The 27,448-nt window shown below is 34.3% G+C and overlaps 1 protein-coding gene across 6 annotated transcripts in view; it reads right to left on the bottom strand.

Annotated features, from left to right (window-relative positions):
- The window catches only part of PHF14 (PHD finger protein 14), a 200,801-nt gene that overhangs the window by 106,652 nt on the left and 66,701 nt on the right, over positions 1-27,448 (bottom strand). For 5 of the 6 annotated variants that reach the window (XR_011503237.1, XR_011503236.1, XM_070509165.1 and 2 more), the window contains exons 14-16: positions 19,440-19,608; positions 2,589-2,639; positions 2,358-2,479 (exon numbers count right to left, since the gene is read on the bottom strand). Coding sequence is in view for 4 of the 6 variants with exons in the window: in XM_070509165.1 (XP_070365266.1) it covers positions 2,358-2,479; positions 2,589-2,639; positions 19,440-19,608 (342 nt within the window). In the remaining 2 variants the exon portion in view is untranslated. Of the gene's footprint in view, positions 1-1,019; positions 1,760-2,357; positions 2,480-2,588; positions 2,640-19,439; positions 19,609-27,448 lie in introns of those variants that run through there. The other variant, XM_070509187.1, reaches the window with a different exon arrangement.

Below are 27,448 nucleotides of genomic sequence, written 5' to 3'. Positions count from 1 at the left end.
AAGTTAAAAAAAACAGCATGTGTACATAATATCTAAGATGCAACTTAATCATAAAAGTGTGGACTTTTTGGGGGGATCTGCAAAGAATAATGGTGTCAATTACAAAATAAAAGAGATGTTAGGGGAAATGGCAGATATTAGCTTTTAAGATCACCTTTTTAAACATATGAAATTCTATGTAAAATAAATTCTTTAATCCAAGTGCAACAGTGCTTAAATTGAATGTGTATATATATTTTTTATAGAACATTCACACATAACCATAAAACACTTTATGGCATTGCTTTATAGTCAGTTTATTTTGTCCTCAAAAACATTAATATATAATATTTATAAAACATTTAAACTCCCTCTTCATTACCTCTTTAAAACCTTTGCAGAAAATCTGTGATGTTTTCTTCTTAAAAAGGCAAAACCAAGGAAGAAGACTTTGTATATCCATCATTTCTAGAGTAACAAAAATATCTTTACCTTCCAGAAGACTTTCACAAAATCCCACACATTGGTATGTTATAATAATGCAATTAGGAATGAAAGTTTTATAACAGAAACTAATTAAATAAATGAGAAGGCTAATATTCAAAAATCTTATCAAGAATTGAAGAAAGATGGCACCTATTTTTTTTAAAGACAACTAAAATATGATGTGTTGGAGATGCTCTTGTTATAAAGTGTGTTTTAAGATAAAAATTGTTATTTCCTAAGTCCTTTCATTCAAATACATGACTAAATAAACAAAATAAGTAAATAAAAACTTAGTAAAAACGTATAGTTGCTATAGCAAAAAAGCCTGAATCAAGCCACTATCTTAGAGAAAAGAAATGAGGGTGGATATTTATATAGGTTCATATAATTAAAAAGAGGTTAACCAGCTCTCTAAGTTTTTAATTACTGTTTCAAATTGATCATGCCCCACAATGCCACCCTCAAGTCCAAGAGAATTTCTTATATATTGAACTTTTGTTCATTATGTAAGATTGCTCTTATGCTTTTTTTCTTTTTGTTTGTTTATTTTTATTGCATTAAGCACTCCATTATGTTATTTTTATGCTTGGGATTTGTTTTTTTACATAACTCAGAAAATTTTATTGTGGTCAGAAATTATTCATGTCTATCTTCTGATACGGGACCTATTTTATCCTAAATTTAAATGAGTTTAACCTTCAGGAGAGTGCTCACGATTTTCTACACAAACTACTTCAAAAAACACTGGCCAAATATACAAACTTTCTTAACTTTGTTGAAGCACTCTGTATTTCTTCACTGGAATTTTTATTTTCTCCTTATATTCTTCAATGACTGTGTAAAAAAAACTCACAAATTTAAAACTATATGCCTTTATTTGAGCAATTAAAACAAATAGAAATTATATTTTTAATGACAAATAGATGACATCATTTTGGAAGTAAATGTTTAAAATTACATAACAATATTTTATCAACTTATTCTTTTTGAAACATTTAATTTCTGTGCTCTCAGTTAATTTAATAGGACTTTATCATAAGACAATTTTTGAAAGAAATCAGAAAGGGTTCCCTTAACATACTGAAATGTTCCTTGTGTCACTGTCCTTTGAGAGAGTGATCCCTCTTTTAGACGAGGTCTCCTTTTGTTCACCCACCCACTCCTCCATCTCACCCAGCGTTTTGAGCAATTTCTTCATCTCAGCAAAGAGGAAAATGGCTAAAATGAGTAGTGTCTGGACCCTCAGGAATAGCCACTGTACAGCATCAGCTGAGATTCCTGGTTAGCATTATGTCTGATAAAACAAAAAAAGTACCAAAACAAAACAAAGAAACAAAGAAGAAAACAAACAAAAAACAAACCAAAATAATCTATCTAGGCCATCTTTTCACCTTTCTTTATTTCATAAGAGAGAAGCATTTAACACATTTGTTTTGATAAATGGTAAGGAAGTGCTAATGAAGCTCTCGTCCATAAAAAGTATCTGTCTTATTACTGCTAATAAACTTCAACTTTTATAATATGCCAGCAGAGCTTAGTAATTTTATTGTTTTATGACATAAAACATGATAATCTTAGTACAAAGTGTTTGGATCAAATTATTTTGGTGGCCTCTATATACAGAGCATCGTCAACTTCTCTTGCCAAGGGAAAATGAAATCTCTTGTGTTCAAAATCTAGATTACCACTCTTAATTACATCCAAATCCAGAGAATAACCATGTGCGGCAGGTGAATAAGTGGATGAAATCGGTTTCTGAAGTACCGCTTCCACTAACCAAGATTTTAAGAAAGGTCCTACACTGTGATTTTTTCCCCATTATATCTGTGATGAGAAAATGATGAAGATGGAATTTTAATCCCCTGAAGACAAGGTCTCAGGATCCAACTTACCTGACAAGATTTTCGTTGTCTCCAGTTCCCTTGCAAGTTGCACATTCCGTTCGTAAGTCTTCAGCCTTGGGCTTCTTTTGTAACACAGACTGCCTTTGTCTTCTCTCTCTGGGAACTCTTTCCTGCCACACAAGGGAAAACAAAATCGAGATATGAGGAAAACAGAAATAATTTTAAGCAAGAAAGTTTCTCAAATTTTAGACTGTGTAAAAATGCTTAACTTATTCCAACCTCATGTTTTTCTTCCTCAGGAATGAAGCTTCGTTTTCGTCCTCGGGTTCTCTAAAAAAAAAAAAAAAATCCACAAAAATATCTAATGTTTAATTAATAATAAAAATAAATTTTCTCTGTTAAATGTTACTGCTTTAAGTTAAGCACTTGGAAAATTAGTATTTCTAATTAATGCTGTATTGCTCTATTGCACTTTGTTACAATTTATGTCCCAGAAAATAAAAACATGACAAATTAAATACTTGTTACAGTGCTTTACTTTCAAATAACACAAGTATCTGATAGGAAAAATAAGTTCTCCAAAATTTGTTTGAAGGATTTTTTCAACACTTCATGTATGTCACACAATTATGACTTAGGCAGAGCATTTAAATTTTCATAACTTATCATATATGACTTCCACAGCTGAAATGCTAAACCTATACTCATACTACATCTATTGCATGCCCTTGTATGCATATGTGCATACACGTTTGAGTAACATAAACAAACAATTTTTAACAGCCATAAAAAAAATTGGGAAGAAACAATCTCAGATGGTCCCCAAATCCTAGTTGAAATAAAACTAACTAAATACGATATAAATGACTTATTTTAAACTTAAGATTTACAACCTATATTTCAGAACACGTTTACCATTTGAAAGACGACATCCAAATGTTTAAAATTAATATAAGTACAACAGTATTTGCAGCCAACATGTGAAAAGTCTTCACCCTGGTAGCACAGCCTCTGTAGACTTGATATCCCCATGTGCGTACCACTGCCCTTTAGAGACCGGAAGAGAAAGGAGGCAGCACTTCCACAAATTACTTTGTCTGACTGGTGATGGCAAAGAACATTCCCAAGTTAGAGTAGGTATTAAATCATTCTAAACAGAATTGCTGTCCTATATAAATACACTGATGTTTTCCCAAATTACTGTCATTTCACTTCTTCATGATATATGGAGTCCCTTGTCATTTAACAACATGGCTAACTGCACAGTTTAATCTTCATCTGCATAACCAGGAGTTGACTAAACTAGTCATTCAAAAAGAGTAAGTTTATACACTATGTATTCATTTATATTTGTACTGCCAATCAGTATGTTTTAATTACATTATGGAAGGAATTAGGAAGAAGAAGACCGTATCCAGGAAAAGGCTTTAAATGCAAGCCCTACATCTATTCTTACTTCCCAAGAACAGTACTGAGCCTTGCTCCTTAAAATATCCACCACGGCTCATAAGCACTGGCATCCCCTAGGAGTTGGGTAGAAATGTAGAATCTCATGCTCACCACAATATACTGAATTAGAATCTGCCTTTTAACAAGATGCCCAAGTCACACACACATTAAAGTATGAGAACATCAGTGCAGAAGAGTCCTTAATACTGACAACATTTATCCAAGTTCTAAGCTCTTTATATACTCATCTTTCCCTTCTGTGACATTCTTGTCCTTTATGCTTCAATTTCTGTCCCCCAACATAATTCATCCCAAAACTGGTCATATTCCCCTTTCTAGACCCAAATAAATTAATACAATATGTATTACATAAAGGCTCAATAAATTTGTTTAATGAAATAAATAATAAGTCGTTAGACTGAAACTCATAAATGATTACACTAGATAATACAAATAATAAAACTGACAAAGAGTAAGTTATTCTTCCCTTCTCTAATAATTCTATTTTTCAATTTGCATAATTTATGTATATAGGATATTTCAATAAGGTGATCAGAAATAATGACCTTTATTAACAGGAAAATATTCAAATTACTCATTTTAGTTCTATAAACACCTAAGAATGCTGAAAAGGCCTTCACACATTTCCATATTTCTTTTCATTCAACCCATCTTTTAGGTAATAAAGTAGCAAATGAATCATCTAGTTTTTGAATCATCTAATCATTGAATTAATTTTTGAAGTATATATATGAATGCTCCAAGATTTTGTTTTCAATTCTTTTGACTCTATACAGTTATTCACCATTTCTGATTAATAATTTAAATCTTCAAACATCTGGTATGATTCCATCAATTGGAAGTTTTTCATATCCATACTATAATTAGCATCATAAAGCATAATGTCAATTAGTGATCCTATCACACAATGGCATGGTTACATTTCTCTATATTTATAAATTCCTTCTTATACAACTACGTATATTTTTTATTGAAGTGCTATTTTTAAAATGAATGAGTATATTTACAATTACCTAAAACAAGCATTTTAAATTAAGTGCATTTATTACTAAATGGTAATTGTTGATGTATTCCTGCAGTAATTTTAAATAACTAAACATAAGCAACATAAACCATTTCCAGCCAGAAAAAGAAAGGTAACAACTCAACATGAAATAATAGCATCTTAAAGCTCTGAAAAAGCAGCCCCAGGAGGTGACTTGATGATCACACAGCAGGTAACTGACAGAAATAAAAGTCAAATCCAGGTATCTCAACTCTCATTTTGGTGATTTTTCTTGCATGCCAAATCCAAAATTAATAATTTAATCCCAAATAGAGATGAGCAAAATTATCACGAGAAAGCAAATCTCTCACTCTCACTTGAATACTTAAATAACTGTAACACTGTGATGCCTAAACGAAAAATTCTTATATTTCAAAACAAGTAAAGTAAACCAGAGAATTATACCCAACAGAAAGGAAACTTCAATATCTCAAGTTGACACTATATTCTACCCGTTTTGGTACCCTTACAATACAATGACTAGCATCATCCATTACCAAAGTAAACAACAGCAAGCTTCTTTAGTATTTATCACATCACTAACATTTCCAACGGAAAAAACATAAGATTTAATCCAAACACAACTCTTGACAATACCAAGTCCTTCAACTAAGAAAATGTTAAGAGCTCTGGGTTTTTTTCTAGTTTGAATGAAGCAGCAGCAACTGAAAACATGACAACATAACTGCCTATGATTACAACAAACAAGATCTCTTAAACATGGTATCCCTGAATGAATCAGAAAACGTAAGGGGAGCTAAAAAGAGGGAGAAATGATTCAATAAATTTCAGTTTTCAAAGAACTTGCCCTAATTTAGATGGATAGAAGTATTCATAACCAAGTGGTCACTTCATGATATACACAGAGGCTGACACTATTTTAGAAACAAAATAAATAAGGCAGCAGGGTGAAAACAGCATGTGGAAGAAGGGATAATTTATTTAACAAGTATGTGCTTTAGATCTTAAGACAGATAAATTACCTTAAAGTTCAAATGATCAGTTGAGGGTTCAATTCCACATTGTGCTTCCTTTTGCAATTATTAAGCTACTAAAAGTAAATGAAAGTTTGAAACTTGCTCCAAATCTTCACACATTCTTATTTTTTTCTGTTTCATCATTTTTTTTTTTTGAGGAAGATGAGCCCTGAGCTAACATCTGCCAATCTTCCTCTTTTTTGCTGAGAAAGACTGGCCCTGAGCTAACATCCATGCCCATCTTCCTCTACTTCTTTATATGTGGGACACCTGCCACAGCATGGCTTGCCAAGCAGTGCCATGTCCGCACCCGGGATCTGAACCAGAGAACCTCAGGCCACTGAAGCAGAACGTGCACACTTAACCGCTGCACCACCGGGCCAGCCCTGTTTTATCATTTTTTAAGCACTTTATTTGCCTAAGGAACAATGACAATCCAAGCTGTTTAGATCACCTGGCTCTTTATCTGTCTACTTGAAACAGGAGGTGATAAAAGCATCACAAAGAGAGTGGCATGGTAGTAGAGACAAAGTATCTAAATTAGAAAAGAAAAAATATTTTTAGCTACGAAGCATCATCTTAATAGCTTATTCATCTGAAACAAATAATTAGATGTTTCAATAACTTCACTCATTTGAACTAGAAAACGTAACAAGTTTTAATTAATTCTTTAGAGCTGGGGTTATTTTAATTTACAATTAAGTCAGATGCATAAGGATTTTTCCAAGGTTAGAATGATTCATTTTACAAACGAACTAAATATAAAACTAAAAGACAGTGCCTCAACATCTTTGATATCATGAAGATGCATTTCACATATTCATTTGTACACTATTTTCTCTAAATTTAACCATTATCTTTTTGATGACAAATCAACATTTATACAAATGACAATTAATAAATAAGCCACATGTGATTAGTGGAAATCTAAGGAAAGCCTCCCTATGTAATTTATATATAAAAAGAGAAAATGTTTATTCATGAGCAAAATTTCAAACTTAATATTAATTATGACAATTAAGTCAAACCTTGAAAACCTCTGCCAAGCTAAATATCCTCAGATCGATGCTGAGGAATAAATGTCAGCAGCTGTCTGACAGGTGTTCAAAATGCCTCAATGTAAAGTTTATATATATACATATTTCCCCTAAAAAACTAAGTATTTGTTTTCCAATTATAAAACAATATATTTAAAATAATTATATATTAAAGCTCATAAAATATTCAAAAGAAAAATGTTATATATAGAAACAAGGTATGAACAAAGTGTCTGTCATCTGTTTCTGCTAGTTATCAGCATACAACAGATGGAATGGTGATCACCAAAAGTGAGTGTTTTCCCTTCTTGTCAACTGGCTATAGGGTGTATTTTTATCTAATTTAATTTATATTAAGAGGGATAGGAAAATACGCGGAAGAATAAAAAGAAAATCATGACCCATTTGGCTAATACTATAAATTGAAATAACCACAAACCTAAAAATATAAAAAACATACCTTTCACATAATAAATGTGTTCCTATAAAACTCTTCTCATAGATAATGGTATATTCAAAATACGTAAAATTCTGAAGCTCTGCCTATTCCTAATTCTCTTTATTTCATACTCCTGGAAATAAATAAAAATGATAGATTTTCAAGAGGCCAAAAGCACAGCAGGCACCTCTGGGTTCTGAATAGGATTCCTTCAGCTAAGGACACCCACAGAGGATCTCTTCCATGAGAGCCAAGCTGAGTTAATTACGGTCCAGTTCACCAGAAAAATGTTTGCCAAGGTTTCTTCTCAGGATATATGACACATAGAGGTTATATATTCTGTTTAGTACTTCAGAGGTCACCTTGAGTCTGACAATAGACTCAATAATAACTCTGATATCTAAAGCCGCCAAACATAACTCTTTCTTCCCAGATTTAATTAAAACGGTACAAAGATAACAAAATAAGACATAGAAACAATGCATAGAAACCTTTAGTCATTTCAATAAGGCAGAATCAAAATGTTTCTACATTACCATTAAACTAGCATCAAAAAATTATATACATATAAAACATATTCCAGATTTTCAAATTGTCAGGACTTAAGCTGTAACTCTGCTAAAAAGGATACTACTTTGCATCCGCATAAAAGTAGTTTAAAAACAAACAAAATGAACACAGACTCTAGGATATTTGATTATCTCTCAAATGAAGACCGCCACTTGGAACAGGCTATTGATTTACAGTGTTAAGTAAGATGAAAAACAGATTAACAATGTGTTTAAGTCTACTTCCAAAATAATGATCTATAAAAAATGGTACATCCTGAAAAACAATATGGTTTTAGTCAAAGCTGCTAAAAAGTACTTTGATTTTTTATTGCATTTATTTTCCAAAAGAGTAGATATATAAAACAAAATAAAAATGTATGAGAAAGGAAGAAAGATCTGACAACTTCAAAGAGAGAAGATGATGCATGTGTGTAAAAGACTACTGGAAAGAGAGGTCCCAACAAGTCCTTTGGCACTTGTATAAAAGATGAAAAGTTGCTAGATGACACAGAATGTAAAGAAAATATGAAAGCTTTCAAGTCACATTAAAGCTATTAGAAAATATGCCAAAAAGTACAAACATCAATTTTAAAGTAACTTCAAAAGAGACATGGGTAAGCTAATTTATATTTTCTTCAAAAGTAATTTCTTTGCCTAAAAGCAAGTGAAAAGTTTTCACATAAAAAATAATGCAGAGAAAATGTCTAAATAACAAGGTACTTAAACAGAGGTATCCCAGGCTGCCTTTATGGTAATTCTATAGTTTCACCAATGAAATATGATTAATATACAAGGAGAAAGGTAGCAATTCCCTTCCTAACAATAAAAGGCTAGAAGAAAGACTCTTCCAAAGTACACTGGCTTCAGACGCACAGCCACAGGGAAGGTGGAAAGAACTCATTTGTGATATAGTGACTAAGTACCTACTGTGAACCAAACCCTGTAGTAGTGGACATACAGTGGTGAACAGGACAGCTCCTGTCCACGTGGAGTTCAGGTCCAGGAGTCATGGATACCAAAGAAATAATTACATGAATAATTATTTATAAACATAGTGCAACTAAGGTGAAGTATAAAAATAAAACCATATACTGCTCAGATCTCTCAAAATCTCAACTACAATCAAAATTGTTCTTAAATTTAAGAGTGAGTCATATATTTAATACCCTTAATATAATGATATAAAACTCTACATTTATCTTAAAGATGGAAATAGAGAAAATACCTAACAAACTAAAAAAAATTGTGATGCTTGCAATCCTCAGGCAGGAATGGAAAAAGAGAGTTCAGATTAGCAAGAGGATAAAAGAATCAAGGTGGTAGCAAAAGCGTTACTAAAATGACTAAACAGAGGATTCAGATAAGATACTGGAATTGTAAGTGAAGGCAAGAGGTAGCTGGGTAACTAGGCTGCTGGGTAACTGTGAGAATAAAGACGGCTACTGGACTACAAACGTAAAGAAGGACTCACAATATAAAGAGGTCAAAGGAATCTGGATTTAATCATGGTTATTTCATGCATATCTTAAAATCAAATATTATTTCATATAATCCTCTCTCTACCCAATGCAGAAAACCCTTCAAAAAATATCCCTGATAGTCATGTAGCCTCAACTAGTCCAAAGAACAAGGCAGCATGCTCCAATGTAAGACAGTTCTAATTGTTGGTCCCAGTTTTACTGCCTGAACTTATCCTAGCATTCATGTAATAGAAGTTTAAATATTTAAAGATAAATCCTTAGATCTATATTATGTAAAAAGTCTCTGTTCTTTCATTAATTAAACTAATAAACATACAAAAAACTTAATTACAATTGTGATAAGGGCAGCAAAAGAAAAAGTGCCATGGGAATAATCCTTCTATTATTCCTCAGAGTATCCTTCTAGAACTTCATCATAATATCACATTAGGTTTTGCTTTCTTAGCTCATATGAGCTACAACTGGGGGATTATGGCAATAATAATTGAGAATTAATTAATGCCTTACAACTCATGTATAATCTCAGTCATTTTTCATTTGTTTAAGAGTCCAACTAGAAACATCATTTTAGAACTGTTACATAGCACAGGTAACAGAGCGGGAAAGGGAGCTGCATCATTTTTTCTTTTCAAAGATCATCAGTGTCACTAGCCAACAAGAAGTGCAAATCATAACCACAATGAGCTACCACTTCACCCCGACTAGTATGGCTATAATCAAAAGGACAGACAATAATAAGCGTTGGTAAGGATGTGGAAAAATTAGAGCCCTCATACACTGCAGTTGAGAATTGGAAATAGTACAGCCACTCTGGAAAAGTCTAGAAGTTCCTCAAACATTAAAATTAGAGTTCTCATGGGGCTGGCCCCATGGCCGAGTGGTTAAGTTCGCCCGCTCCGCTGCAGGCGGCCCAGTGTTTCGTTGGTTCGAATCCTGGGTGCGGACATGGCACTGCTCATCAAACCACGCTGAGGCAGCGTCCCCACATGCCACAACTAGAAGGACCCACAACGAAGAATATACAACTATGTACCAGGGGGCTTTGGGGAGAAAAAGGAAAAAAATAAAATCTTTAAAAAAAAAAAAAAAATTAGAGTTCTCATATGACCCAGCAATTCTACTCCTAGGTATATAGCCAAGATCAGTGAAAATTCATGAATATCATAGCATTGTGATTTATAACAACCAAAAAATGGAGGAGAAAAATCCCATAAACGTCCATCAAGTGATGGACAAATGGACAAATAAAATCTGGTATATTCATACAATGAAGTATTATACAAAAATAAAAAGAAATGAAGTACTGATACATGCTATAACAAGAATAAATCTTGAAAATATAATGCTAAGTGAAAAAAGTCCAGTCATAAAAGACCACATACTGCATTACTCCATTTATATGGAATGTCCAGAATAGGCAAATCCAGAGTGACAGAAAGTAGACTAATAGTTCCTAGGGCTTGGAGTTGGGAGAGTGAGGCATGGAGGCACTGCTAATGGGTACAGAATTTTTTTTACGGGGGGAGTGATGAACATGGTCTAAAACTGACTGTGATAATGGCTGCAGAATTCTATAAATAGACTAAAAATCACTGAATTGTACAACTTTAAATGGATGAATTGTATGCTATGTGAACTATATTTCAACAAAGCTATTATAAAAAAATATGAGCCATAACTGGATTAAGAGTTAATTTTAATTGTAGCAAACTTCAAAAAATAATAAACCAATTTTCTATTACTGCTTAAACGACCAAATTTTTTGTGTAGATTATATCTAAATAAAGCTAAAATGCCACTTACAAAATTATTTCAATTTTCGTCAATGATGAAAAAACTAAACATTGCAAAATCCACCTATTGACTCTATATCATTTAATGATATAAAGCATTCAAGTGAGTATGCACTAATGGAACTTTCCAAAGTATGAATGAATGTGTCATCATTTCCAACATTGACGGTGTCAAGTAAAAACTATATAGTGTTATAAATCATTTTCCCATTCAGTTTTAAATGTGAAAAGAAACATAGAAGTCACTCTCTATATTCGTTTCTATCACTGCCATAACAAATTATCACAAATTTAGTGGCTTAAAACAAAACAAATTTACGTTACAGTTCTGTAGGTCAAAATTCTGACATGGGTGTTACTGGGCTAAAATCAAGGTGTTGACAGGGCTGCATTCCTTTCTGGAGGTGCTAAGGGGAGAATCAGATCCCTGCTTTCCCTCTTTAAATACTGCTGAGCCCTTAAAAAGCTCAGGTTGGCCTTCTTTGCCCTACACTGAGGTTATCCTCTTGGTCTTTTACAACTCAAGTCACCGTGTGTACTTTTGCTGTCAGTGATTCCTTTAACCATCTTATCAAGAACTTACTGCATGCCTTGCACAACGCTCAGAACTGGGAGAATATGGATGAAAAAGACAATATCACAGTCCTCAAAGAGGAAAGAGAATGGGTCAGGGGAAGAGGAATCTGGAAATGTTACTTTTTAGGGTACCTACCTTGGGCCGAGTAAGGACTATATTAGACATTTTTTTAAAGTGCAGTTGGTTATTATGCTAGATTATCTGTGCTCAATCTGGCAGACACCTCCACCATCACCACCACCACCACCACCTTCCGTACTCTGTCTAAAACTAGAGACCACATTTCCCACAGTCCCCTCCCCTGTATGGTTCCATGTTAGTAACCTCGGACTTGAAACAGATAAGTAAAGTGAAAGCCATTTTTCTCAGGAGGTCATGGGAGTCAGATGCTTAGCTATTTCAGATGTTGCAGCCTTGCAGACCTTTCCGCTGGCTCCCTCTTCACAGTCCTGGCAGGCTACGGAGACTTCCCCACATACTCTCATTTTTCCATCCACTCAACAGTGCCCTTCAGGCTGAGATCTCCACCATCAAGTTTGCTGACCTAATGTCAGCTCCCACCACCTGCTTGGTGCTTCAGGGCAGATATTTCATTGACAATAAATTTCCCTGATGTTCAGCAGAGCTCCTCCAACCTATGGTCACAGCTTTCTTGACACCCACACCCCCAGCTATGCCAACAGTGGTATAAGCCCATAATTCTCCACAAAATGACTTCCATTTTCCTCACCAAACCCCTAGTCACTAAGCTGCCGGAAGCATGAGGAGCCTGTGATTTTGGCCCAAAGAGACCTGCCAGGAACAAGTACTAGTAATCTTGTCTAGGAAGGCAGCATAATAAAGTGGTTAAAAGTATGAGCTCAGGAGCTAGTTAAGTTTGATTCCGGGCTCTACCACTTAGAAGCTGTATGTCCTTAGGAAAGTTACTTAAACTCTTTGCCTCAGTTTCTCATTTGTAAAACGGTGATGATATTAATAACTACTTCATAGGGTAGTTATGACAATTCAATTAATATAAAATACACAGTAAATAACAGATAAAAGTTAAATAAAAGTATGCTATTTGATCCTTTTTCTCCTTTAGACTTAGTCCTTTTATTTGTACCCAGTTATAAAACGAGAATATTGCTTACTGAGACGCTGAAATACTGGAGATAGTCTATTTGTGAGCCAATTTAAGAAGATGTTACAAAGTCATCTCTCTGGAGCAGCAAACAATATGAGAAGAATTGTCTAAAACTAGATCATTCCTCTTTTACTTATTAATACTTGACATTTCTATGTCTCTTGAACAATCCCCCTACTACTTTTCCATATGGTTCACTGATGTTTTTTTTCTTATTTTTTTGACAAATAAATCAAAGAAATGCCAGACAATTAAAGTTCAAAATACGTACCCCTGTAAGAAAGGTAGATTTAAGGCATGTGAATTGGGTTGGGGAAGGATAATGTTGGGAGGAAAGTCAAGGGAGACTTTAATTACATTTTTGAATTTCTTACAACAAAAAAGTATTCACAAGTTACTTTCATAGTTAAAATTTAATTTAAAAATAATTCTAACATTCAGAATAATAAATTTCAAAAAGAAGTTGATGGTAACCTAACAATTAAATATGAGATAACATTAAAATATGAGCATGTTTACACAGGAAGAGCACTTTCTGAAAGCATAGTATTTTCATTCGTACACTTAGAAATAGCTCTTTTAACCCATTTTTTAAACACTAAATCTTTAGTGCCATAATTTTTTTCAAGTAACTTTTCTCAATCTTTTTATCACCTTTGGGTAGAAAAAAATCTAGGAGAAAAAAGTAGTACTGGGACTACTCACTTTGAAAAGCATCTATATCTTATTGAATCTACTGTCTCAAATATGCTGTATTCGTTCAGATTTCTATAAATCCTTATTAAGGAAACCAGAGTGGAATGAAATGAAAAATGACTTTCTTCAGTATCCAAATAATAAAAATATAGTAAGGCTTGCCGAAGTGTTCTATCCGCCGTTGCACTCTCTGGCAATGACAAATGGAAAGTGCCTGTCAGCAGGGAAAAGTGGCTCCCATTCTTCTAACAGCAGCCTTGTTTGGCACAAAGCAGGCAGCGGAGCACAAAGATGGAGCCTATGGGCCCATCTCTCTTAACACTGATCAAACCAAGTGAACAAAGCAAAAAGGTATTCATTGCTTAATCAAAAAAGCTGAGATGCAATAAGCCAAATGCTTTAGCATAGATTTGGAGTGACTAGTTAGGAAAGAAAAAAAATAGGAAAGAAAACCACTATGTACTTCTCCATCTTCACTCTCAATACAAAAGCACACACTCTTTCTTCCCACAGCAGGTGTTATAGTATCCAAAATTTGGAGGGAAAAAAGCAAACCAACATAGAAGAACAGCAAAATAAACATATACTAGTAGTTCATATATACACATGCTGTCAGTGTACTTATTGATTTGCTGCTTCTAATTTTCTCCTTTTTTTTAAGATTGGCACCTGCGCTAACATCTGTTGCCAATCTTTTTTTCTTCCTCTTCTCCCCAAAGCCCTCTAGTACAACATAATTGTATATTCTAGTTGTGAGTGGCTCTGATTGTGCTACATGGCGTGCCACTTCAACATGACCTGATGAGTGGTGCTACGTCCACGCCAAGGATCCAAACCGGCAAAACCCTGGGCTGCCGAAGCGGAGCATGCAAACTTAATCACTTGGCCACGGGGCCAGCCCTTTTCTTTTCTTTTTGCTTGATTTTTTAAATATCAATTTCCTCAAGGTAGAATAACCTTCAAACATTTTATTAACTTCTACACTTATTATACTGTGATTGATAGGAGTGATGCAATGCTCTTGCACAAGCTTGAAAAGGAAAACTGTTCACACTCAATTGAAAGTACAAAGAAAAGTATGTCACATCTAATACTGAATGTGAATGAACTCAGTTATGAAAGTTAGTAAGGGGATATGTGCCTGGCTTCCCATAGATATCACCATGTTGCAGAAAGACACATGAACATTGTGCTATCAAATCAGAGCACCACATCCTCAACTATGCTACCTAACAACCATGTGTTTTACAACAGCTCCATTTGTGCATCAATTAAATGTTCTTCTACAGACTTCAGAGAAGACATGAGTTCCAATTTTAAGTTATCTGGGTCCAAGTCCTATTCTGCTTACTATCTGTGAGATCACAGTTAACTTACGCAAGCTTTCTGTGCCTCAGTTTCATTTTCACTAAAACAGGAGTTATAACAAACACTAACATTTTTTAAAATGGGGAGTAGGATGGAAGATTAGTACAGTGTCTGGCATATGATGAGTCCTCAACAAATGTTAGGTATTATTATTAAACCATATTGTTTAAAAGTAAACTAACCCCCTACATCCTCTTTTGACTTACCTACCTTTGAAAAGTGTAATCAAGTAAAATATCAATGGTCAAGTAGTAGAAAGAAATATGAAATAATAAAATGGTTGGATTTATTAGCAAGATGGATAAACAGAAGTTAAATTAATAGTAGCAATATACCAGGATTTACTCAAATATTCCAACACGTGAATCCCTTCCTTCTCCCTGTCACTCCTTTACTACCATACCATGATACTATTTTTAAAAATAAAGATATAAAGTATAAAAAGAATGTAAAAACAGGGGGTGAAAAAAACTATTCAATAAAAATGGGAATTCACCTAAACCAGCCCTGATTATTTCATATTTTTGATGGTTCTTGAACAACTCCAAAGAGACAACCCTTCAAAAAAGAGACTAAAGTGCTATTTACACTTTAGTGTAAAGTCAGAATTTTTAAAAATAAATTTTTTCTAACAGAATACCAATTCACATACCCTACAAAATGGATTACATGAAACAAGAGAAAAATCACTCTTAGTAGCATGAAATAACCAAAACTATTTTTCTAAAAATTGTTATCACTGTAACCCAAGGGAACATAACAAATTTAACAGAAATAGAAAGTTATAGAACAAATGATTATTTAACAGTTTTACTGAGTGATATATTATTTTGCATTGAGAAATTAAAACTTAGGGTATGCCATGAATCCTCTATGTCATGAAGGTAAAATTTTATTCAAAATTTTGATAGAATAATATGACGTGAAATGAATTACACTTTAATCAATAATGGCAGGAAAAATAAAACTAACAAAAGCAAAAATACAATTATAAGGAATTTAAGGATGCAATATCCCAAAAAGTAATATATATACTAGAATAAAAAGCATAATACTAAAAAGATATTAGGAACAACAGTTTAAAAATTTTTAAAAGGAGGAGATAAAGCAATGATTTATTATGAAAGGTACTTGAACAAACTAGCAGGCAGTCATACACCTCAATTCCCACAATTACCAGAATGTTAAGAAACGAGAGTGCCTCACTTTTAGCCATTCCATCTAATAATTTTAAATGTTAATAAAACTCTGAAACAAAAATGACAGACATAAAATTAAGGTAACAATAGGAACTCAGCCTAAATGGTAGGATCAAGATCAAAATGATGGATCACTCTCTTCTGCATCTCTCATTCTTACATCCCTTGATCAGGTACCTGCCAACTGAACATGCTCATTAAAGGTTTTCTGAGTTGCTGTATGGATTGATGGAAGGGAGGGAAGAAGGAAGGAAAAGAATAATAATCATAAATGTTATCTAGATAGTTATTTTCAACCTTTAGTCTGCGTAACAATAAAACCTAAGAAGTCTGCTTAGCCCAACCCCCTAATTCTAATTCATTAGCTCTACGATGGATCCAAAATCCACATTTTAACAATTACCCCAGGTGATCCTGCTGCAAGTAATCCACGGCCTCTAGAACACCATTTCCAAAGCTGCTTCATATGGTACTCTATGCTACAATAAAATATGTGTCCTGAAAAAAGTGCTCTTGGATAAACTAAGTTAAGAAAAAGGATGAATAAGGAAAATTAATCATTTTTCTAAACAGTAGTATTTCTCATAGCTCCAGTATGCATTTGAAATCCTTCAAGAGACAAAATAACCACACGACATTTACTAAAATTACTGGCCATAGAATCCTTTCTTATGTTTTATCCACCAATATCTACCTACAAGAAGACTAAAACTTCTACACAAAAAAACTATAGACAAAGAATAAGATGAAAGGAATTGGACTAAATTAGAAAATTTAAAACCTTCTTTATAATTCTAGGCTGGAGAAGTAGACAGGTAAATCAGAAAAAAATAAGATCCTCTTTTATCTTAAGTAATACTGAACTATGGGCATACAAATGTCACTATAATATGCTCAAAATTTCCCTCTATATGATAACTCCAAAGTTAAAGATGATAATACTAGGCCTAAAGATTCTTTTTAAACAATAAGCTAGAAAAAATGTTTCCTAAGAGGATAATCTTTGTAGCCATAGACATATGAAGTAATCACAGCTTTTCTCTAAGATTGTAAGAATAGCTGCAGTGGCATCAAACGGTTACAGAAGATATTTTAGAAACAGAAACAACCAGGCTTATTTAAAGAAGGAAAAATCTCTCTAGTTCATTTGTGAACAAAACATTTGTGAAGCCTAAGAAGTGTTTTAAGATGGTGGGAATTAGAAATAAAACTACTTCAAGTTGATCAATTTAGAGCATCCAAAAATTAACTATTTCAATTATCTAAGAGATAACAATTCCCAGATTTGCCTCATCAATTTCAAATAAACCCCCAACACAAAACTTAATAATCTAGGTGACTTCTCTTAAATAAGATCTTTTAAATGATTACAGTATAGATGGTTACTATATTAACCATTAAAATTAACCATTAAAAAAGAATTAAAGAAAACTTTTGAGAAAACTATTACTTTAAGGAAAAAAATAAAGACTCCAAAACAAAACAGGCAACAAAACAAAGGATGACAACAACCCCTAAAAATATCTTTACCTCTCCCTCAGGGGGAGACAGATTTTTGAAAAGAGTCTGCCTTGGCTCAAGGTAAGAAAGTGAAAAATGTGTCCCCTAAGAATCTATAACTGCAAGCCAGCCCTCATGGGTCTGGAGCAGAAAGTCACACTACTCATGTAATGGAAAAGACACACAAGCCAAACTTTTATTAAAAGTGATCTTAGGTGGGAAGAGCTCCCAGGTACCTGGTAATAACAAATATAAACGCTTTCTGGAAGAAGTTCTTCAAACTCTATCTCAAAGAATTTTCAATGAGAAATAGGTTAACAACCTGATGGAAAAACTGGAAAAGACTTGCATAAGCCTTGCATATAAGTTTCCTAGAAGAGGAAACACAGTTGACCAAAAATATACAAATAGATGCTCGAAGTCTTTGCATTGAGGGAAATGCAAAATAAAATGATGATATGTTATTTTACATGTATCACACTGGAAAGCACTATAACATTGCACAAAATAAGTTTGAGAGCAACAGTAACATTATTCATTGCTGTGTGAACAAAGTTTTTGGACCCCCTCCTTGGTCTAAAAGGCAAATCTAGCAAGCGAGCTGCATAAGCTTCAAGCCAGTACAAAAATCGACACTGTACTATGAAGCAGCTGTGCAGGCCATCTTAAGTCTGTGTTCAGAATGACTTTGGAACCCCCTACCTCATGACTGAAGATGCCAGCGGGAGAGATCAACAAGAAAAGATAAAGGGTACTTTGCTCTCACATTTCCCAGCCGCATTTCTTAGAGAATGAGGGGAAAAGTAATGACCCTGGTCCTTGACTTTGCTTTGCAAAAAGTTCTTGTTTATGTCATCTTTGAAGTATATGAATATTAGATGTGTAAGCCCTTTCCTGTACATACACTCCTGTTTTAAAAAGTATGTAAACTGCACTCAGATCTGCAGACCTCAGAGCAGTTCCTCAGAATACTGTTGGACTGTTTCCTTGGACTTAAGTTCCTCATTTTGATTATCAGATAAACTCCTTTATTTAACCTTTACTTAGACTCTATTTCAGTCGACAGCTGGTAGGAGAGTAAACTGGTTTGGAAAACATTGGAATTATCTACCAAAACTGAAGATGGAGACGTCCTATAACTAAGCAAATTCACATCGTGGCATATACCCTAATTTCTTGTTACCACTGCAGGAGACATTTACAAAAATATTTAAAACAGAGTTGTTCATAGAACAAAAAAGCTGGAAACAACAAAACTGCCGATCTATAGAACAAAAGATAAAATAAATAATGATCTATTCTTTCAACTAAAAAGTACAAGTTAGTGAAAATAAAGGAAGTGAAACTATACAGATCAGCCTGTATGAATCAAATCAATATAATGTTGGTCACAGGATCTAATAACAGAAGAAAAAAGTTGACTTCATTCATACAAAATTCAAAACCTGCAAAACTCGGTATTATTTATAAATACATACATTTGATGTGTAAGTATAAAAAAAGAAGAGAATGAGAAATATAAAGTTGAGGAAGGAGGTGACCTCTGTCTGGGCTAGATGGATGGGAATGTGATTACCGAGGGATCCACAGGGGACTTCAAAGGCTTTGGTAATGTCCTATTTTTGAAGTGGGTTGGTGGATACAATAGGTGTTCATTACTATTATGCTTTAAGTTGAATATATAAACTATAAATTCTCAGGTATGTATGGTATATTTCATAATGTAAAACAATAAACTCAAGAATAACCAACAGCAATGTACACGTTTCTTCTTTTGCCTCCTAAGTATATGTTCACCCTTTGTCTTTCTCACCTCTTAAATTCTGGCCTTAGAACTTTGTGATGCTTATGATTAATAGGGAATAAATTACCGTGTTTCTTATTGGAATCTTCTTAGGTTCTGGAGGCATATCCTGTGGAACAAATTTCACTGGTTCCTTAATCTGTCTCCTTGATCGTTTGGTCCCATCTGGTAAGGTTTCCATGGCCATGTCTGCTTCCATGTCACTGCTCCCCGCCTGGTCACATTCTGAACACTGCCTAAATAAAGAAAGAAATCTAAGTTCACACATTTATTTTTACTTCCTAGCATTAGCTATGGTTTCTAAAAATACAAAATTTAGGTATATATGAAGAATGTATAGAGATATACATGGGTATATGTGATCAGAAAGTATACAATGACTATATATACAGAAAGGCACACACACTGCTATAAAAATGACAATAGTAAATATAATATATAAAGCAATTCCATGTATTCCTTTAAGTATCATAGAACACATACAATAATGCTATATGTTTAAGTGAACCAATATAAGAGATTTAACATTGATTAAAAAGGTAGTTTTCCTTTGGAAATCATGACTTTTCTTTAAGTGACATATACTGTGGCACCTGAAATCAAAGTCATTCCCTGACTCTGACACTACTCCTTGTCACATCTATATCATCTTTTAATCTTAAAGACAAGCGGTACTAGAGTTTATCAACTAAGAAAACTCTGTAGAAAAAGACTCTAAGAAGTGTTGAAAAAAATAAATCAATCATTTTAGTTGGTGGCTCACACAAAAAGAGAAAATATAAGTCTACTTATCGAGACAATATTTTAAAGCAGCATTTTTAAAAATGGGGGGCTCATTTTTAAAACTGGGGCGGCCCCCACTGGTGTAGCAGTTAAGTTCACGCACTGTGCTTTGGGTAGCCCAGGGTTCGCCTGTTTGGATCCCAGGCACAGACCTACACACTGCTTATCAAGCCAAGCTGTGGCAGGTGTCCCACACATAAAGTAGAGGAAGCTGGGCACGTATGTTAGCTCAGGGCCAATCTTCCTCCAAAAAAATAAAAAATAGGTGGGGGGAATATGGCAGAATAGAAGGCAACAGGAATCTGTCTCTCCACCTAGAAAACAACTGCACTGGCAGAAATCTTCTGATGTAACTTTTTTGGAACTCTGGAGTCTATTGAAGGCTTGCAACTTTCAGAGAAAGGCTTACACAGGTAAACCGCAGTTAGTTTGGGTCAATTTCAGCTCTTGGTACAGTAGCAGCTACCCATCCCCCACTCCAAGCTATACAGCAGGCAGTTGTGCACATGTTCCTACAGTAGCTTGCACACAGCTGGTAAGTGCCAGTGTGGACAAAACAAACCCTTTCCTCCAAATACTAGGGATTTGTGCTCTGATCGCTGACTGCTGCTTCTGATCACAGTAGTGGAGACAAAGAGGGGGGTGACCTCACCCTATCATTGCAATCCCCTCCCTCTTGGTCTGAAGTGACTTCCAGGACTTAAAAGACTGGAACTCTTTATCCTTCATCTTCATTTTTCTCTTTTTCCTCTTTCGGGAGCAAGACATTAAAAGACTAGGACATTCAAAAATAAGTACTTTTATGGGAAAAATTAGAAAGTGACTACGCCTGCCGAGGGAAAGGCTCAGAAAAGATATGAGAAGACCATAAGTTTACACCTCAGGCTGATCCTCAGCACAGACACAGCCTACAAGAATAACAAATAAACAATAACAACAAAAAACAGTAACAAAACACAGCAAACCCTGGGGGTGAAGCAGAATCTCATTTCCAGAGTTACCACCTCATTAAATTCAAATGTCCAGTTTTTGACAAGAAAACACAGGATATTCAAAGAAACAGGTAAGTATGGCCCATTTAAGGGAAAAAAAGTTAAGTAACAGAAACTATTCAGAAGAAGACCTGATGGCAGATCTACCAGACAAAGACTTTAAAACAACTGTTTTAAAGACACTCAATGGACTAAAGGAGGTTGTGAAGAAAGTCAAGAAAATAATGTATGAACAAAACGGAAACATCAATAAAGACAGAGAAAATCTAAAAATAAACCAAAAAGAAATTCTGGAGCTGAAAAGTACAATAACTCAAATGAAAAATTCATTAGAGGGATTAAAAGGCAAATTTGAGTTGGCTGAAGAATCAGCAAACTTGAAGATAGGACAATGGAAATTATCAAGTCTGAGGAACAGAAAGAAAAAATATTGAAGAAAAGTGAAGAGAGCCTAGGTACATGTGGGACATCAACAAGTGAACAAACATTCACACTGTAGAAGTCCCAGGAAAGGAGAGAGGGGGGCAGAGAGAATGCGTGAAAAAATATGACTGAAAACTTTTTCAAATTTGATGGAAGATATGAATATAAACATCCCAGAAGCTCAACAAACATCAAGTAAGATAAATTCAAAGAGTCCCATGCCAAGTCACGTTATAATCAAACTTTCCAAAGAGAAAGACATAGAATCTTGAAAGCAGAAAGAAAGAAGTTCAGAATCGTCACACACAAGAGATTCTTAATATCAGCAGATTTCTCATCAGAAACTTTGGAGGCCAGAAGACAGTAGGTCAGTATATTCAAAGTGTTAAAAACAAAAAACAAAAAATAAAACTGTCAACCTAGAATCTTACGTCCAGCAAAACTGTGCTTCAAAAGTGAAAGAGGGGGGTCAGCCCTGTGGCATAGTGGTTAAGTTCACCACGCTCTGCTTTGGCAGCCCAGCTTCGAGGATTTGGATCCTAGGTGCAGACCTACACCACTCGTCAGTGGCCATGCTGTGGCAGTGACCCATACACAAAATAAAGGAAGACTGGCACAGTTATTAGCTCAGGGTGAATTTTCATCAAGCAAAAAAGAGGAAGGTTGGCAATAGATGTTAGCTGAGGGGGAATCTTCTTCACAAAAAAAAAGAAATTGAAAATAACCAATGACTAATATTAAAAGATAATTAAAACTGAAACCTCAGTCTGGATTAGTGCCGTCCAACAGAACTTTATATGATGTGAGAATTACTTATATCTCCACTGTCTAATACAATAACCACTAGCCATTTATAGGCATTGAATACTTGTAATGTGGCCAATGTGACTGAAGAACTGATTTTTAAATTTTAATTTTAACTAATTTAAATTCAAATAGCTACACATGGCTAGTGGCTAACATTTGAACAGCAGAAGTCTACACAATGACTGTTGGAAATCTTTATATTGCCAATTATAAACGCCCATTTCAAAATTCATAACAAGTTGTTAAAAGTAAATTTTTTTCACATATTTTCTTTAAACTTAAAAGAATGATCAGAAAGTAATTCTCTAAAAGTCCAATTTATAGTATTTTCTTTATAAAAATGGTTATAATACATAAAATTATATCTGATATTTAGTTTACATGTGTTTATATCAGTACCCTTGAATGCAACTTATAATTCTCAAGTATTTTCAAAGATCTATCATTTGAATTCATGCTCCATCAAAATTTGCATCACTCACTCATTAATAAACTTAATATCAAAGTAATATTTATTTTTAAAAAGTAACAGCTTTAAATTTTGAACTCCAATAACAGTGTTAAATACAAAGTGCCATTTGTGTTGCTACACATTAATTGCTAAAATGCACATTAACATTTAAGGCATTAATTTTACTATCTTAAAATTCCCATCTATTTAAGCAAAATTGTTGAATAAAAATTTTAACACTAAAAAAATTGGCCAGGGACCAGCCCAGTGCCCTAGTGATTAAGCGAGCATGCTCGGCTTCTGCAGGCTGGGGTTCACAGGTTCGGATCCTGACCGCAGACCTGTACACAACTCATCAAACCATGCCGTGGTGGCGTCCCATAGACAAAATAGGGGAAGACTGGCACGAATGTTAGCTCAGGGACAATCTTCCTCAGGCAAAAAGAGGAAGATTGGCAACAGATGTTAGCTTAAGGCCAATCTTCCCCACACAAAAAAAACTGGCCAATAAGAGAAAAAACAAGGAAGTAATTTGTCATGTGGTACTTAAAAATTTTTACATATTTATTGCTAGGACAACCAAGCACTTTATTCCTTGGATTCACAGATTATCATCAAAATAAAAAGACAACTAAAGTATAATACACTAATTGTTTCTGTTTTGTCCCATATGAAAAGCTGAAAGGCTGGTATGAGAAGTAAATAAATACCTCACCGATCCTCCTAATTGAAATGGTGAGTATATTCTGAAATAATCTATTGGCAGTGTTAAATTGAGAAAACCCCACAAATGTTAGACAGTATTAGTGAATAATAACAAACACGACGACGATCAAAACAGAAATGCCTATGGAAAGATATCAAATTATAGCACAGAAAAGAATCAGTTCCTTGCATATACAGCATGTAATCTTAATACTAAGCGATCACTTCTACCAGTTGAAGTGAAATGTAGTCAGTTTCACAGAAGTTCCAATTCACTTTTAATACACATGAATTTCTGGGATACAGAAACAAGAACCTTTTTAGGATGAATCACTGTTTGGGTTTTCTTTTTAATTAATTATTTCTCCCTTCTTTTCTGATTTTGTAATGATATTGTCAGGACATTCTCTACCTTCTCAACCCCACCAAAAGTAATACATTTAGGTGACATACAAACGCGTTGAGAGTACTCAGATAATGAAAATGTTATACCCCAAACACACAAGGCATTGAAGAACTTACAAAATCAAAACAAAATGTTAACTGCCAATGCAGCAAATTATCTACTCCTATTTCAAGACAAGTGACATACGATACTTGTAGTACACAGAATCAAGATAGACGGACACGCTACTTGCAACTTTTTCAACAATCTATTAAACATTACAGTCTCCATCTTATAAGTATCCTTTAAGATACAAAAAAGCATCTCGGCTACATTAATCAGTACACAAGATCCCAAGAAATAATAACCTAGGGTAAAGCCATGCCTGTCCAATTCAATGAAATTAAATAATATTTTGGGGGAAAGTCATGATTATCTTTCATACTGCCAAACACATACCTGATTTCTTTTAATAACCTATAAGCTTCCATTATCCATGAATTGAGCTAACCTCACTTTAATCCTGTATACTTTTACTTAATATATTTTACTAAGGAAGAGAATGCTGTAATTTATTATTTGCATATATGATACTAAAGATAAGGTAACCTTAAGTAATGAAAACATTCAATTAAGTAAAAATGGATTTTTAAAGTATAAATAATAAAAATTCATGTCAAGAATTTATACAAAAGAACAAGCTTCATATTGAAATACCAAGAGATTTTTCTCAATTTGCTATACCTTCTTCATCTCCAGCACCACACATTACAACACATGTTCAGAATGATTACCCAAGGAGGTTTCAAAAATCTTAACTACTAAGGAAAAATAATTTTATTGTACAACAATGCTAAGACAAGGAAGTATACTAACTTAATTTGCAGAGAACTTTATTTGCATAAATCAAATAAAAATGATTTTATGAATACTTAAACATTAAAAACTTCAGTGACACTCATTTCCCAAATATTATACATAACTCATGATTTACTTTTTTCTCCTTTACAAATTACCTCTTTCAATCTTCAAAGATTCCACAGCAATAGCTTTTTTTCTTATACCTAAACCTTTTGCCATGTTTTCCTCTCTTTTTAGAGGAAAATCTTCACAGGTGCCTACATAAAACTTCATCAGGGAAATACAAACCAAAACCACAATAAGATACCACCTCAAACCTGTTAGAATGGCTGTCATCAAAAAGACAACAGATAACAAGGTTGGCAAGAATGTGGAAAAAAGGGAAGCCTTGTGCACTGTTAGTGGGAATGTAAACTGGTGCAGCAAATATGGAAAACAGTATGGACATTCCTCAAAACATTAAAAATAGAACTACCATATGATCCAGCAATTCCACTTCTGAGTACATATCCAAAGGAAATGAAATTACTATTTTGAAGAGATATCTGCACCCCCATGTTCACTGCAGCATTATTTACAACAGCCAAGATATGGAAACAACCTGTGTCCATCGATGGATAAGTGGATAAAGAAAACGTGGCATATATATACAATGGAATATTATTCAGCCATAAAAGAAAGGAAATTCTGCCATTTGCAACAACATAGAAGGACCTTGGGGGCATTACGCTAAATGAATAAGTAAGGGGAAATACTGTATGATCTCACTTATATGTGGAATAGTAAAAAAAAAAACTCAGATACATAGAACAGACTAGTGGTTCCGAGAGGCAGAGGGTAGGAGGGACAGGCGAAAAGGGTGAAGGTGGTCAAAAAGTACAAACTTCCAGTTATAGGATAAATAAGTCCTGGGGATATTGTGTAAAGCACTGTGACTATAGTTAACAATACTCTACTGCATATTTGAAAGTTGCTAAGAGAGTAGATCTTAAAAAATCCGTGGTGATGGATGTTAACTAGACTTATTGTGGTAACCTTTTCACAATATATACATATATCAAATCATTATGTTGTACACCTGAAACTAATACAAGGTTCCATGTCAACTACAACTGAATTTAAGAGTTACTGGGGGAAGGGAAGGATAAATTATCAAAAAAACAGGAAAAAAACCTCTGTAAATTCTTCACAGAAGGGTTTATGCTATATATTTTCTTTTCATCTTAAAAGAAAAAAACAGTATATCCAGAGAATAAAAAGATATAATAAATATTACTCAATTCTCTTTCAAACAATACTCTTCATAGTATTATTTAAAAAATTAGAAAAGGCAAGACAAATTCTGATCAGATGGGTGGTGGAAACATAAGATTAGTTCTCTAAAATCAAAAGATTTACTTCCTGAGCTACTCTAACAAATCAAGCCCTGACTATTTATTTATACCCCACCAGACTTGTCTTAAAAAGAATGTAGGGCAGTTAGCAAAATTATGTATTTTAAGAAAACCAACCAACCAACTAGGAGAAAATATTTGCAAATCATATCCAACAAGGGGTTAATTTCTAAAATATATAAAGAACTCATACAACTCAACAACTGAAAAAATAAAGAACTCGATCAAAAAATGGGCAGACGGGGACAGCCCGGTAGCAGAGTGGTTAAGCACTCCACTTTGGCAGCGCATGGTTCACAGGTTCGGATCCTGGGCATGGACCTACGCACCACTCATCAAGCCATGCTATATTAGCATCCCACTTGCAAAGTAGAGGAAGACTGGCACAGATGTTAGCTCAGCAACAATCTTCCTCAAGCAAAAAGAGGAAGATTGGCAACAGATGTTACCTCAGGGCCAATCTTCCTCACAAAAAAAAAGGGGGGGGGGCAGAGGATATGAATAGACATTTTTCCAAAGAAGATATACAAATGGCCAACACGCACATGAAAAGATGTTCATCACCACTAATTATTAGGGAAATGCAAATCAAAACTACAGTGAGATTTCACCTCACACCTGTCAAAATGGCTACAATTAATAAGACAAGACATAACAAATGTTGGAGAAGCTGTGGAGAAAAGGGAACCCTCATACACTGCTGGTGGGAATGTAAATTGGTGCAGCCACTGCGGAAAACAGTATGGAGATTTCTCAAAAAATTAAAAATAGCAATGCTATATGATCCAGCTACCTCCCTACTTGGTGTTTATCCAAAGAACATGAAATCAACAATTCAAAGAGATTTATGCATCCCTATGTTCATCACAGCATTATTCACAATAGCTAGGACATGGAAGCAATCCAAGTGCCCATGAACAGATGAATGGATAAAGAAGATGTGGTATATATACACAACGGAATACTACTCAGCCATTAAAAAAAAAGACAAAATTGTGCCATTTGCAACAACATGGATGAACCTTGAGTGTATTATGCTAGGCAAAATAAGCTAGACAGAGAAAAACAAACACTGCATGATTTCACTCATATGTGGAAGAGAAACACATGGATAAGGAGAACAGATCAGTGGTTACCAGAAGGGAACTGGGTGGGGGAAGGGTGAAAAGAGTAAAGGGGCACCTACGTACAGTGACAGACAAAAACTAGACTATTGGTGGTGAGCACAATGCAGTCTATACAGAAACTGATACATAATACTGTACACTTGAAATT

This window comes from Equus asinus, chromosome 1 (genome assembly GCF_041296235.1).
Source record: "Equus asinus isolate D_3611 breed Donkey chromosome 1, EquAss-T2T_v2, whole genome shotgun sequence".
Lineage (NCBI taxonomy): Eukaryota > Metazoa > Chordata > Mammalia > Perissodactyla > Equidae > Equus > Equus asinus.
Note: the sequence above shows the minus strand (reverse complement) of the source record. Positions and strands in the feature narration are given on the sequence as shown.